The sequence below is a fragment of the Saccopteryx leptura genome, chromosome 4 (assembly GCF_036850995.1).
Source record: "Saccopteryx leptura isolate mSacLep1 chromosome 4, mSacLep1_pri_phased_curated, whole genome shotgun sequence".
NCBI classification, from domain to species: Eukaryota; Metazoa; Chordata; class Mammalia; order Chiroptera; family Emballonuridae; genus Saccopteryx; species Saccopteryx leptura.
Window position 1 is genome coordinate 212,479,998 of NC_089506.1, and position 13,317 is coordinate 212,493,314.

Consider the following 13,317-nt stretch of genomic DNA (forward strand, 5'->3'; position numbering starts at 1 on the left):
TCTAAGGGTGTTAGAATAAGGAGGCTGGGATATGATTTTGCATCTGGTGAATTTATTGATCTGGGTACGCTTTCCAGAAAGCCTGTATTTCACACATTATCTCTGCAGCTGAATGTGGTTCTGGCAGGTTTCTTGCTTGGTTGTCTGAATTCAGAGGTGGCCTGTGTTTAATGAGACTAAGGTACGAGAGCTATGTGCCCTGGGGTCCCAGCCAGTAATTAGCCCCGTTCTGCAGTCACCCGCTTCTGTCCTTTCACCATGACAGATGCCTCTGTGACCTTCACCAAGGACTTCCCTCCAGGTGGAGTGGCTGCGACGATCTCCAAGACAATGGCAGTGCCCATCGAGAGGGTCCAGCTGCAGGTGTAGCATGCCAGCAAGCAAATCCCCACAGATATCAAATCATCACATTGTACACCTTCAAGATATATCATTCTTCTTTGTAAAGTGTACCTCAATAAAGCTGGAAAAAACATAATGGGTGAATGGAGGCATAGACAAAAGAAGCTTATCCATCAGTTGATAATGGCTTAACCTGGGGGACATGACGGCACATTACACAATTTTCTCTGTTTTACTGAATGTTTGAAATAGTCCATGATAAAGTTTTCTTTTTTCTAATTTATGCAATCTGTCCTGAAGGTAAAAGTCTCCCAAAATACAGGACATGATATAGAATAAGATCAGAAGCCTCCTGAATATATTACATGTACAGGAGATGACCACTGGAGCTTTGTCTTATGCATACATATAAAAACATAGTTCTCTTTTGCCTTTAAAACCATGAATGGACTCCTCTGTTCCACTAGCTCTGGCCTTACTTCTTCCACGTTCACACATTTACCACAGCCAAGGTAATGAACACATCTGTCAGCTCACAGTTACCTTTTTTGTGTATAAGAGAATGCTTAGGATCTATTCTTGTATCAAATTTCAAGTATACAACACAGTATTATTAACTATAGTCACCACCTAGCTCATTATAAAGCAAACCAGTTGTCATATAATTTAATCTCTAAATAATTGGGTGTGTTTATAAAATATAAAGACTTTTAAAAATATATGTGGCGCCCTGGCCGGTTGGCTCAGCGGTAGAGCGTCGGCCTGGCGTGCGGGGGACCCGGGTTCGATTCCCGGCCAGGGCACACAGGAGAAGCGCCCATTTGCTTCTCCACCCCTCCCCTCCTTCCTCTCTGTCTCTCTCTTCCCCTCCCGCAGCCAAGGCTCCATTGGAGCAAAGATGGCCCAGGCACTGGGGATGGCTCCTTGGCCTCTGCCCCAGGCGCTAGAGTGGCTCTGGTCGAGGCAAAGCGACACCCCGGATGGGCGGAGCATTGCACCCTGGTGGGTGTGCCGGGTGGATCCCGGTCGGGCGCATGCGGGAGTCTGTCTGACTGTCTCTCCCCGTTTCCAGCTTCAGAAAAATACAAAAATAAATAAATAATAAATAAAAAATAATAATAAAAATAAAAATAAAAATATATGTGGCCTTGGCCAGGTTGCTCAGTTGGTTAGAGCTTTGTCCCAATATGCCAAGGTTGTGGGTTCCATCCCCAGTCAGGGCACATACAAGACTCATAAGTGGAACTACAATAACTGGTACAACAAATTGTTCCAGAGAGCAATTGTTTCTCTCTTGCTCTCTCTTCCTCTTTCTCTACAAAAATCAATAAATATCTCCACACTACAATTAATACACCTGGAAAAATAAACCATTATTCCTTTATCATTAAGTAGAATGGATGAGTATTAAAATAGTATATTTAGAGGTCTGCATTCCAGCTCTCTTCTGAGCCCAAAGACACTAGCTAAGTGGCACCTCTTTTTCAGAGATCTGCTTTTAAGCTTCCTACGACCCTCTCCAAGCTTTTTACACCTAAAAATCTCACCTCTTCCCTCAGTCCCTCAGCCCTGTGGGTGGGAGCTGCTCTCTGTGTGTTCCCTTTCTGTTTCCAACAGAGCTATTCCACCACTGGTAATTCTTACTGATTTTTAGAAAGACAGAGAGGTAGGGGGAGAGAGGAGGAGGAAGGGAAGCATTTGTTTTTACACTCAGTTCTGTACTTTTTGTTGTTGCTGAACTTTCGTTATGAAAGCATGCAACCCTTACCAGAAAATAAGAAATCTCTAACATTATGAGAAAATGAAGACTCATCAACTTCAGCTGAAATCCGGATGCATCTGACTAATTTTCAGGAACCTCTGTTCACTTTTCAAGTTTGGAGGGTGTCTAAAACTCGGCCTTTTTCTACCCCGGGTGGGACTCGAACCCACAATCCCTGGCTTAGGAGGCCAATGCCTTATCCATTAGGCCACCGGGGCTGACGGAAAAGACACTGCAATAATCTTAAACCAGTCTCTTAATCATCTCCTCGTGTTTCCTGCAGGTTAGGCACGGTCTCCGGGTTGCATTCTAGCCTTTCTCCAGCCCCTCTACCACTCGGATCTTTTCTGCCCCCGAGCATCCTCGGATAAGAAGAGACCGCGCACGTGAGGACAAAGTCCAAAGACCTGGGACGGCAGGCGTTAACTCAGCCCGCTGAACTGGGATACGATCCTCATTTAGGGTGCAAGAAGTCAGGCGATCAATCCCAAAAGAACCTTTTCGCCGTCTTTTTAGGAGAATCCGGGTCCCGGATAACTAGCAGCAGAGAGGCATTGACTAATGCAACATAGAAGAGCCAGGGGGAGGGGGGACCAGCGGGAGTTCGGGAAAAGCGCAGGTCCTGTCTCCATCCTACTCCCCACATTTCCCTAGACCCAAAGTGCTCCCTGGACCCAGGTCTCCACGGTTTTTAGCGGAGCTCAATGGCTTTAGGTCTTTTTCAAGACCCATTATAATGGCTCTGTATCTGCCAGCTAGCTCAGTCACAGAACGTGAGACTCGAATATCATCAGAGAACCCAGTGTTTACTTTTCTACCATAAAAGATGAGAGTTCTTCCCCATCTTTAAAGTATTTTATCTTAATGACGTTTTCTTCTTTATATTTATGAGCCCTCAATAAACCTCTGTCTGAAACATCACCCAAACGATCAAACAGAAAGTGACACTCTGCGTGACACCCAGTCCGCTGCGCCGACCAACCGGGGTGCCATTCTTCCAGCGTTTCTCTTGGTGGTGGTGGTGGTGGGGGTCCCATTACCTTGGTCATTCGCTTAGAAAGAATCCCTTGAAAAAAACCCGGTTCCGCAGGGAGAGACATTTTTCATGGGTAAAGTGATGACTCAGTCCTGGGCATACTCTTCATATTTAAATTTTAATATGTACATTCACATAGTAATTTAAGGATACACACTCAGTGCAAGAAATGGAAATAGATTTTTAAAAACATTTTTATTGTGATACTTGTCATTTTAACCATTTAAAAATGTAATTCAGTGGCATCAGTTACATTTATTCACAATATTGTGCAACCATTACCACTGTTTCCAAACCCTTTTCATCCCAATAATCTCTTATATTTTAAAATGTATCCTAGGCCACAGTCCAACCTCTTGTCTGTCAGTTTTCTCCATCTAAACTATATTTCACGTAACCAATTCCCAGTGGGCTCCAGAGACCCCGAGAGCCCGCAGTCTGGCTGCGTCCCGCCGTTCCGAAAGGCGGAAAATATTAAGCAGCGAGAGAAAAGCCATCCTACACAGCGACCACGAAGGGACTTGAACCCTCAATCTTCTGATCCGGAATCAGACGCCTTATCCATTAGGCCACGCGGCCCCATGATATAGGGATCTACAACGGTTTTCATAAAGCTTCTCTAGGCGCCTGCGCGGCGTACATTAATGGGAGTGCTCAGAGTAAATGGGAGTTCTGCCTCGCCATCCCCTCGGGCTCCTTGTGGGCGGGGCTCGGATCTGGGCTTCTCCTTGTTCTTTAGCGCAGACCACTTCGCGGGTGACCGCTTGCGCGGTCCTGTTGCGAATTCGAGCCCTGGTCGGGCCTCCCAGACCCCCTCCTGCCCGGAAAGGTTCCTTCCGATCTCTTTCCCCACGCTCCCGGTCAGAGTTGGGTCAAGAAGTGCCCACTGCTCCACCCACCGTTGCTTTTCTCCCATCACCGCACTGCTAAACCTGCAATGCTTTGTTCCAATCCTATGGCACCAGACTGGACTTTGACAGTCGTGAAGTCAGAGGCCAAGTGTCCTTCCTGCTTTTCCACGGCTCATGTGCAGATAGGGCACATGGGCTGGGAGAGAGATAGGTACCCCAAGCTGCCACTTCTCAGGACATCCAGCCCAGCCTAGCCCATGTTGAGTTCCTTAGTCTCAGATGCTGCCCAGCGCCATTCAATGCAGGCCCGACATCTGGTTCCCAGGGGCACAAATGTGTCCTTATGAAGTGCCAGGCACTTCTCATACATTATCCCACTTATTGTGGCACCTCGCTGAGAGCAGGCACTATTCACGTGTGCAGCGTTCATCAACAGATGTTTATTGCATGTCATTGAGCCCAGTGCCCGGCTGTGCTGCTCCGTTTATAGGTGAGAGAACTGAGGAGTGGGTGGAGTCAGCAGTGGCACTAGGGTGTGGCCACCTGCTGTCAGCACCACTGCGGGGCAGCGGGCCAAGTCAGGCCTGCAGGCAGAGCCGGCGCCTCAGTGAGCTGCGGATCTCCAGGCAGGACTTGTGGCGCTCAGCACAGTCAGGACCCAGCACGTCCAGCTCACACACCTGACGATTGACCTGCAAGGACCACGCCCAGCCTGGCACCCAGCTTATTTATTGTGAGGCTTAAATTTTGAATTCTGCCTTGATATCTTTGGGCCCCAAAGGACTAACCATGAGTCCCACTGCTCTTGTCAGCTAGGCCCCCCAGCCAGCAGGAAAGGCTCACTCCCCACTCAGCTAGTTCCCCCACCAGCCAGGTCAGCTGTACTCCACCTGGGGCCTCCAAAGGAGGGGCATCCGTTCGGTCCCCTTGTGGAACTATTCAAACAAGCCAATCACATCCTCCTGCAGGAATCAGGAGGCGCTCCAACCCCTGTTACTACCAAGCAAGCAGCCCACAGCCCCTGCTGGGTCACCCTGTTCCTGAGTGTAAGCCCGCGTGGCCCTGCCTGGTGTAAGGTGTATTCTCGCCTGGCTGTGAGTACATGACTAATAATAACTGCTGTGGGTGTCATGTTTTCAAACATTCCATATTATTGAGGGTCGGTGTATAGGAGGTGATCAGAAAACCAGGGAGAAGAATGTAACTAGCCCCTTGTCCCCTGTTCCCAACTCGCATCTCCCAACATACCTCAGTCAGCAGCTCCAGGAGGTCTCCCCCGGGGGCAGCTCTGAGGACCTTCACTAGCGTCTGGATAAAGTCTGAACCCTTCTCATCCCGATAGGCTACACAGCCTAGGCCAGAGAACCAAAGCCAGAGCATTAGTCACAGGCTGACCAGCTGCCTTCCAATCCCCAGGGGTCTACGGACGGTGGAAGTGGGGGCACGTAGCCAGGACCCCATCGAGTAGGAAAGGGAATAGGGCAGGAATCAGGAACTTCTTATTTCTGGAACAAGTTGTTGCTTGATATTTATGGAGTGACTATACAATGGGCTCAATATCACACAAACATTCATTGTGAATGCACTATGTGCTAGGCTCTGGGCAGGACCCTGAGGCAGGCAGAACTGCCCTGCTCTCATAAAACTTACAGCTTGGGCCCTGGCTGGTTGGCTCAGTGGTAGAGTGTCAGCCTGGCATGTGGAAGTCCCAGGTTTGATTCCCAGTCAGGGCACACAGGATAAGCACCTATCTGCTTCTCCACCCTTTCCCCTCTCCTTTCTCTCTACCTCTCTCTTCCCCTCCCACAGCCAATGCTCCATTGGAGCAGAGTTGGCCTGGGCACTGAGGAAGGCTTCATGGCCTCCGTCTCAGGCACTAGAATGTCTCCGGTTGCAGCGGAGCAACGCCCCGGACAGGCAGAGCATTGCCCCTAGCGGATTTGCTGGGTGGATCCTGGTTGGGTGCATGCGGGAGTCTGTCTCTCTGTCTCCCCACTTCTCACTTCAGAAAACAAACAAAAGATGTGGCACAGTCAGCCCAACTCACATGCTCACCAGCGTTACAATTAGTATAAATAATAAATATAAAACAAAATGGCCTAATTGCAACCAGATGGGTGCCCCTGTGCCACAAATGCCAAGCCCCCACTAAAGCCACGCCAGACCTCCAGTCAGGAGGCTGGGCTTCTTGATGATCCATCCCCTTACCCTCGGCAGCTGCATAGACCATTAGAAGGTCTGCTTGGTCACAGCTTCCTGTAGTGGAGCCTCTGGGGGAGCTGCCTGTAAGGGGGATCAATGCCATTTACCCAGCATTCTGGGACTCCACCAGCCCCAGGGTCTCCCTGAGCCTGGCCAAGTCCGCACAAGGCAGTGGAAAGAGTGCAGAGCAGACAAGACAGATCAGAGCTCAAACCTCAGCCCTGCCACTTACCAGCTGGGTGACTTCATAAAAGCTATCTCACCTCCTGACTCCAGGGTTGTTTCAAGGCTCAAGTAGGGGAAAGCCCTTGATTTTCAAAGCCTTTTGTGGTTTAAAACAGTTTTTCTTCCCATCCTCTTGTCAGAGAGAGGACTGAGGGGGCAGCAGGACTGGAGCACTGGAGAAGTGCTGTGGGCAGCTCTCCCCCACCAGCCCTGCCAAGCCCAGGACCCTGAAGGAAGGCAGATCTACCTTGGGCGTCTGCATAGATCTGGAGGACGTCCGCGTGAGAGGGGGTGGCTGGCGGTGCCCGCAGCCAGCGCCGGTACCAGGGGAGAGCTGTGGGCCCCACACCGGCATCCCTGTGGCCTGGGGAAGGAGAGGACAGGCAGGTCTTTTCATTCAGCAGACACCTGGGGGTGCCTCCCGTGGCCAAGACCCCAGCCCCCCGAACTCCAGTGCAGACCTGCCAGGCTGGAAACATTCAGAGCACCGAATAAAAAGTGCTGAGGGCCCTGGCCAGTTGGCTCAGTGGTAGAGCGTCGGCCTGGCGTGTGGGGGACCCGGGTTCGATTCCCGGCCAGGGCACACAGGAGAAGCGCCCATTTGCTTCTCCATCCCCCCCCTCCTTTGTCTCTGTCTCTCTCTTCCCCTCCCGCAGCCGAGGCTCCATTGGAGCAGAGATGGCCCGGGCGCTGGGGATGGCTCCTTGGCCTCTGCCCCAGGCGCTAGAGTGGCTCTGGTCACAACAGAGCGACGCCCCAGAGGGGCAGAGCATCGCCCCCTGGTGGGCAGAGCATCGCCCCTGGTGGGCGTGCTGGGTGGATCCCAGTCGGGCGCATGCGGGAGTCTGTCTGACTGTCTCTCCCCGTTTCCAGCTTCAGAAAAATACAAAAAAAAAAAAAAAGTGCTGAGGGTGAAGTGCTCAAGATCATGGACTTGACCTCTAGGAGATGCTGGGAGAGGAGGCAGAAAAAGGACTCAGGCTCCCTGGAGGAGGGGGGCTGGCTGAGGAAATCTAGGGCAGGAGGAGCCAGGCTGGAGCCCAGGACCCAGCTGAGCCTCTAGGGAGGGCCCCGGACTCCACTCACCCCCACGGCAAGCCTGAAGCAGGAAGATCTTGGGGCGGCCCTGCAGGGCCCTGCAGCGGCTCAGCTCCTGCACCAGTGCCTCTGGCTGGACCTCCTTCCCATCAGCCCCCAGCAGCTGCCCCTGAGGCCCCCCGTGAGCCATCAGGGCCACAAGGGCACAGCTCATGGGGCTCCTGAGGGTGTCCAGCTGCCCCTGGAACTGGGCCAGCTCCTCCTGGAAAGCCTGGAGCGAGAACAAGCCTGAGGCTAGGGCCAGGGCCACGGCTTTCCCAGTATTTGGTGACCTTCCAGGCAGGTTTCTCCAGCCCCCATCCACTCTACCTCCCACCCCCTGCCAGCCTCAGGACCAGGAAGGAAGTCCTTCTAACCCCTGCTGCAAGGGCTGGCCTGGCCTCATTGGCAGTGACAGGTGGTTGTTTCTACAGCTCGTTCTCTAGTGCCAAGAAGTTTAAAGGCAGGAGGGGAGGGCACTGAGCTGATGGCTTTCTGGGAAGGAAACTGAGACCCTTCCGGGAGAAGCCTGATGGTTCAACTGTGGCCTTGAGCAGGACGGCAGAGAAACAGCCTAAGAAGCCACAGGAGTCCTGGAGAACGGGCTTCCGGAGAGGCAGGGAAGTGGATTCCCAATGCAGGCAGCAAGGGTGGAGGCTAGAACTGGGGGTGCACTTCTGGGCCACAGTGGATGAGAGGCTCAGGATGGAGTCCTCAGGGTGCTAGGGGGAGGTGTCCTTCTTTAGAGCACCACCGGAAGTTCTGGGGTTCCCCTCACCTGGGCTGTAGGATCTGTCTTCACGGTGGTCTTGAAGCCCAGGGTCTGACACAGGCCCCCCAGTGCCTCCACATCATGCTGGGCCCCAGGCCGGTCCTGGATCACAGCTAGGAGGAGGGCAGCCCTGTCCCTAGACAGGTCGTACTGAGCGCCGGGGCTGGGTTCTGGCTGTAAACAAGTTAAGGTGCACTGAAGCTCCTCGCCTCTCCCACACTGAGTCTCCCTGAACCCCTGTCCCACCTGCCACTCTTGCCAGGTGGTTGGACACTCCATCCTTCCCCCTTACCTCAGTTTCCCAGGGCTCCACGTGCCCCAGGCACAATGCCCCCCGCAGGGAGCTCCGAAGGACTGGGCAGTAGGTGGCCCCTGAGGACTCTCCAGCTGTCCTACAGAAGACCTGGGAGAACGGGAGCAGAGGACTGTCAGAGGGCTGTCCCACGGGGGCACGGTGGGAGGAGAGCCAGGACCCTGGCTCCAAGGAAAGACTCAGCCACACTCATAACTACTGCAGCCTCTTTGGGGCTCTCTGCCAGATGGAGGGAGGAGGAGACAAATGAAAGAGGGAAGGATGGAAAGGGGGTTCTGTTTCAGGCTCAAGGTCATAGGCTTCCCTGGACACGGATTATACAGTGACCATACCTTGCCGGGGAAGAGACCAGGCTGAGGAGAGTGGTGGAGCAAAGCCAGGGCCCACCCCCCACCTGCAGGACCACCCAGCGCCACTTAACCATCCAGTGAGACCTTTGGGTGTTGGAACCAGACCTGAGTCATCCCCACCCCTGCCCTCCAGGGACCTGCACTCTGATGAAATCGTCATTACCTGGATGAGTGTAAACTGGGGTGGGCAGATGTCCGTATAAGCATGACTCAGGGAGCGTGAGGAAGAGTGGGGCTGACCAGGACAACAGGGGGGGCACGGCAAGCAGAGCGAGCAGCTGGGGCAAAGGCGTGGAGACGTGAAGATGTTGGAGTGTCTGGGGGATCCTGAGTGGGTAGGAGGAGGGCTGTGGGTAGAGGATTGGAGGCGAGACTGCAAGGCTGACACCGCGTGTGTAGACAATGAATTGTAGAATGGTATTGTAGAGTGAATGGGTGGGAAGCATGTGAATGAATCTGTGTGACAGGCCCAGGGGAAGCGACTGGTGTAGCGCCCTTCCTGTGATTCGCCATCTAGGGTCCCCACCTCTGTCAGTAGCTGCAGCAGGGACCAGTGAGGACGGCGGCCACAGAGTTCACCCAGGCCCGTGAGAAAGGCTCCCGTCGTGGGGGCAGCTGTGTGGAAAAGCACAGTGTTGGTCTGGAGGGAAGATCTTGGCCTCCGACCCCTGACCTTCCCTGGCCACAGTGGGGGTCCCTGCCCGGCCACGCACCCCCAGGAGCACTAGAGAGCAGCAGGAAGACTTTGGGGCAGCCCCGCAGGGCCTCACAGTCACTCAGCTCCCGGACCAACTTCTGTGGCCGCCGCAGCTGCCCCCTGGGGGCCACCAAAGCCACCAGGACACAGCCCAGAGGAGCCCCGTGGGCATCCAGCTGCTCCCGGAACCCAGTCAGCTCCTCCAGGAAGTCCTAGGGCAGGAGCAAAGGCAGGCCTGGTCCGGGGAGGCCCCGGCGGGGCTGAGCATAGAGGCAGCAAACAGGCGAGGGCTTACCTGGACCAGGGCCTCCCTCCGCTGGCAGCTCTCAAAGCCCAAGGTCTGGAACACACCCTCCAGGGCAGCCACTGTAGAGATGGACACCTCAGGGCTGCTGAGTGTCAGGGCCACCCTTGGACCCTGCACATTGTACTTCCCCTGGGGAGGCAAGTCCAGAGTTGGGCTGGATAGGGCTCAGCGAGAAGCCAAAAGTGGGTTGGGACCGGCAGTGCCTCCCACTACCTTTCTTCCCAGGCTGTCTTGAGCATCGGCCATCTGTGCTGCCATCCGCAGTGTCCCAGACACCAGGAAGGCCATGTGTGCCAGGTGGGTGCTTCCTCTGAGCACAGAACTGCCCCAGCACCAATGCCCTCTGTTGCAATCCTTGCCCTCTCCCAGGTCTCTGACCTATCGGCTGTTTATGAGCTGAGCGGACTCTGCGCCCTCTCTTGGAACTTGGGTCCTGGGCCTCACTCCTTGCTGTTTCCTAGGCGCAGCGGGCTACTTCCTGGCTGGCACCGATATGCCCCTGCCTGAGCCGGGAGCCTGTGCAATCCTATTCTTAGCTCCTGGGCCACCTCTTATCTGATCTCGTTACACCGAGCGTCTCCTTCTGAGCCAGCCATCAGCATCAAAGAAGTTGGTGCACTGCTCCTGCCACCTGTCACCCACGTTCAGTGAAGGAAGGTGCTCAGTGGTGGGTGGGATTCAGCCGGTTCTCACTGGTTCGGCAGAACTGATACCTAATTTTTTGTTGAGTTCGGTGAACCGGTTGTTAAAATGGCATTTGTAATCAGGGTTCTCTCTAAGGTGGGCGCCTGGGCAGCTACCCAATGTGGAAATCGCAAATTTACATTCCTTACCGTTCATCTGTGCAACAGTGTACTCTAAGCGCCCATAGTAATGTTCATTCTGTCCATGGGTGAAAAAAAATTTGATGTAACAATGCTTGTAATATTTATTCATTTCATAAAACTCATTATACCTTTGTTGAAATACTTATATTTTAATTCCCTCACGTTTGTTACTTCAGTAAACAAACATACAACATAAAGAGAAAAAGTGCCAAACAACCAGGGGGACAAGCTCTCATTTGTTTCAGCTTTGTGGGGTTGTTTTTTTTTTTTTAGCAGAGACAGAGAGAATCAGAGAGAGAGACAGACAGGGACAGACAGACAGGAAGGGAGAGAGATCAGAAACATCAATTCTTCTTTGCAGTTCCTTAGTTGTTTATTGATTGATTTCTCATATGTGCCTTGACCGGGGGGGCTACAACAGACTGAGTGACCCCTTGCTCAAGCCAGCGACCTTGGGCTTAAGCTGGTGAGCCTTGCTCAAACCAGATGAGCCTGCGCTCAAGCTGGCGACCCCGAGGTCTCGAACCTGGGTCCTCCACATCCCAGTCCAAGCTCTATCCACTGTGCCACCATCTGGTCAGGCTCAGCTTTGTGTTATGCCCAAAATTCCCCCAGAGATATTATGAGTGTGGTGGTGCTTCCTGAATGGTAAAGCCAATAGGAAGCTAGGACACAATGAACCAACAGAAATATAGATTTCCAGAGTTATCTTATTGCCCATTTTGGAAGCCGTGGAAGAATGCTCACAACTTTCCCATGACAAACAGGTCTGTCATACACATTATTTGATCGTATTTAATCTGTATAGCCTATGCCATTTATTAATTCAGCCTAGAAATTTTCATTTAGTATTGAGAAAAATGAAGAAAATGTATGTTCTAACTGATGTTTATCATTAGTATGAGCACAATGCTTTGTTTATAAAAGTCTCTGATATGGTCACACATGGACAAAAAGTTCTCCTGAGAGTTTGAAGTCTTAGCCTGACCAGGCGGTGGTGCAGTGGATAGAGTGTTGGACTAGGATGCGGAGGACCCAGGTTCGAGACCCCAAGGTCGCCAGCTTGAGCGCGGGCTCATCTGGTTTGAGCAAGGCTCACCAGCTTGAGCCCAAGGTGGCTTGAGCAAGGGGTCACTCTGTCTGCTGTAGCCCCCAGTCAAGGCATATATGAGAAATCAATCAATGAACAACTAAGGAACTGCAACGAAGAATTGATGTTTCTCATCTCTCTCCTTTCCTGTGTGTCTCTGTCCCTCTCTCTGACTCTCTCTGTCTCTGCCACACACAAAAAAAGAGCGTTTGAAGTCTTAGAGCAAACAATGTAATAATTTTTAATGAAAAGATGATTAAGGGTAGATCACACAGCAAATGATGCTCAAATAAAAGCAGAGAAAATTGCAAGTGAGGATGCCAATCAAGAAGCAATATGGCCTGACCAAGCAGTGGCACAGTGGGTAAAGCGTCGAACTGGGATGCGGAAGACCCAGGTTTGAGACCCCGAGGTCGCCAGCTTGAGCATGGGCTCATCTGGTTTGAGCAAAAGCTCACCAGCTTGAGCCCAAGGTTGCTGGCTCAAGCAAGGGCTTACTTGGTCTGCTGAAGGCCCCGCGGTCAAGGCACATATAAGAAAGCAATTAATGAACAACTAAGGTGTTGCAACACGCAATGAAAAACTAATGATTGGTGCTTCTCATCTCTCCATTCCTGTCTGTCTGTCCCTGTCTATCTCTCTCTTTGTCTCTGTAAAAGAAAAGAAAAAAAAAGAAGCAATATGGAAACATCTATTTTTTTTCTTATCCAGTGAGGAGGGGAAGCAGAGACAGACTCCTTCATGCGCCTCCACCAAAATCCACCCGCCAAGCCCACTAGGGGGTGATGCTCTGCCCATTGGGGGCATTGCTTTGTTGCTCAACAACAGAGCTCCTCTTAGCACCTGAGACGGAGGCCATGAAACCATCCTCAGTGCCCAGCCCAGGGCTAACTCGCTCCAATCAAGCCATGGCTGCAGGAGAAGAGAGAAAGAAGCAAGAGGGGGAGGGGTGGAGAAGCAGATGGGTTCTTCTCCTAGGTGCCCTGACTGGGAATCAAACCCAAGACTTCCACATGCTGGGCTGACACGCTACCACTGAGCCAACTGGCCAAGCTGGAAATATCTTAAATATCAGTTTTATTGTTGTTGTTTTTTTGGTCAGGTATTATTTAATATTTTTTCATTAATATTTTAAAACTCTTTCTTATGCCTGACCAGGTGGTGGCACAGTGGATAGATCGTCGGACTGGGATGCGGAGGACCCAGGTTCGAGACCCCGAGGTCGCCAGCTTGAGCACGGGCTCATCTGGTTAGAGCAAAAGCTCACCAGCTTGAGCCCAAGGTCGCTGGCTTGAGCAAGGGGTTACTCGGTCTGCTGAAGGCCCGTGATCAACACACATATGAGAAAGCAATTAATGAACAACTAAGGTGTTGCAACAGGCAATGAAAAACTAATGATTGATGCTTCTCATCTCTCCATTCCTGTCTGTCTGTCCCTGTCTATCCCTCTCTCTGACTCTCTGTCT

General features: G+C 52.2%; 1 protein-coding gene and 2 non-coding genes across 5 annotated transcripts; all 3 read right to left on the minus strand.

Moving 5' to 3' along the window:
* Positions 1-287: 287 nt before the first annotated feature.
* On the minus strand, positions 288-10,424 carry LOC136403700 (putative caspase-16). 3 transcript variants are annotated; one of them, XM_066382763.1, is made up of 11 exons: positions 10,148-10,424; positions 9,923-10,063; positions 9,644-9,839; positions 9,457-9,545; positions 8,560-8,670; positions 8,274-8,441; positions 7,505-7,727; positions 6,666-6,782; positions 6,200-6,274; positions 5,240-5,343; positions 288-463 (listed from the first exon to the last, which is right to left on the minus strand). In XM_066382763.1, exons 1-11 carry the CDS (start codon positions 10,220-10,222, stop codon positions 455-457), a joined length of 1,308 nt encoding a protein of 435 aa, XP_066238860.1. In that variant the 5' UTR covers positions 10,223-10,424; the 3' UTR covers positions 288-454. The 3 variants fall into 3 exon arrangements, with proteins under 3 accessions (XP_066238860.1, XP_066238859.1, XP_066238861.1); XM_066382762.1 differs by lacking the exon at positions 288-463 and adding an exon at positions 3,600-4,683; XM_066382764.1 differs by lacking the exon at positions 288-463 and adding an exon at positions 3,600-4,683 and having other exon boundaries at positions 9,923-9,993; positions 10,148-10,378.
* Positions 2,250-2,322, minus strand: TRNAR-CCU (transfer RNA arginine (anticodon CCU)). Its single transcript has one exon. It is a non-coding gene; the product is annotated as a tRNA-Arg (tRNA).
* On the minus strand, positions 3,647-3,719 carry TRNAR-CCG (transfer RNA arginine (anticodon CCG)). The gene has a single exon. It is a non-coding gene; the product is annotated as a tRNA-Arg (tRNA).
* Positions 10,425-13,317: the final 2,893 nt, after the last annotated feature.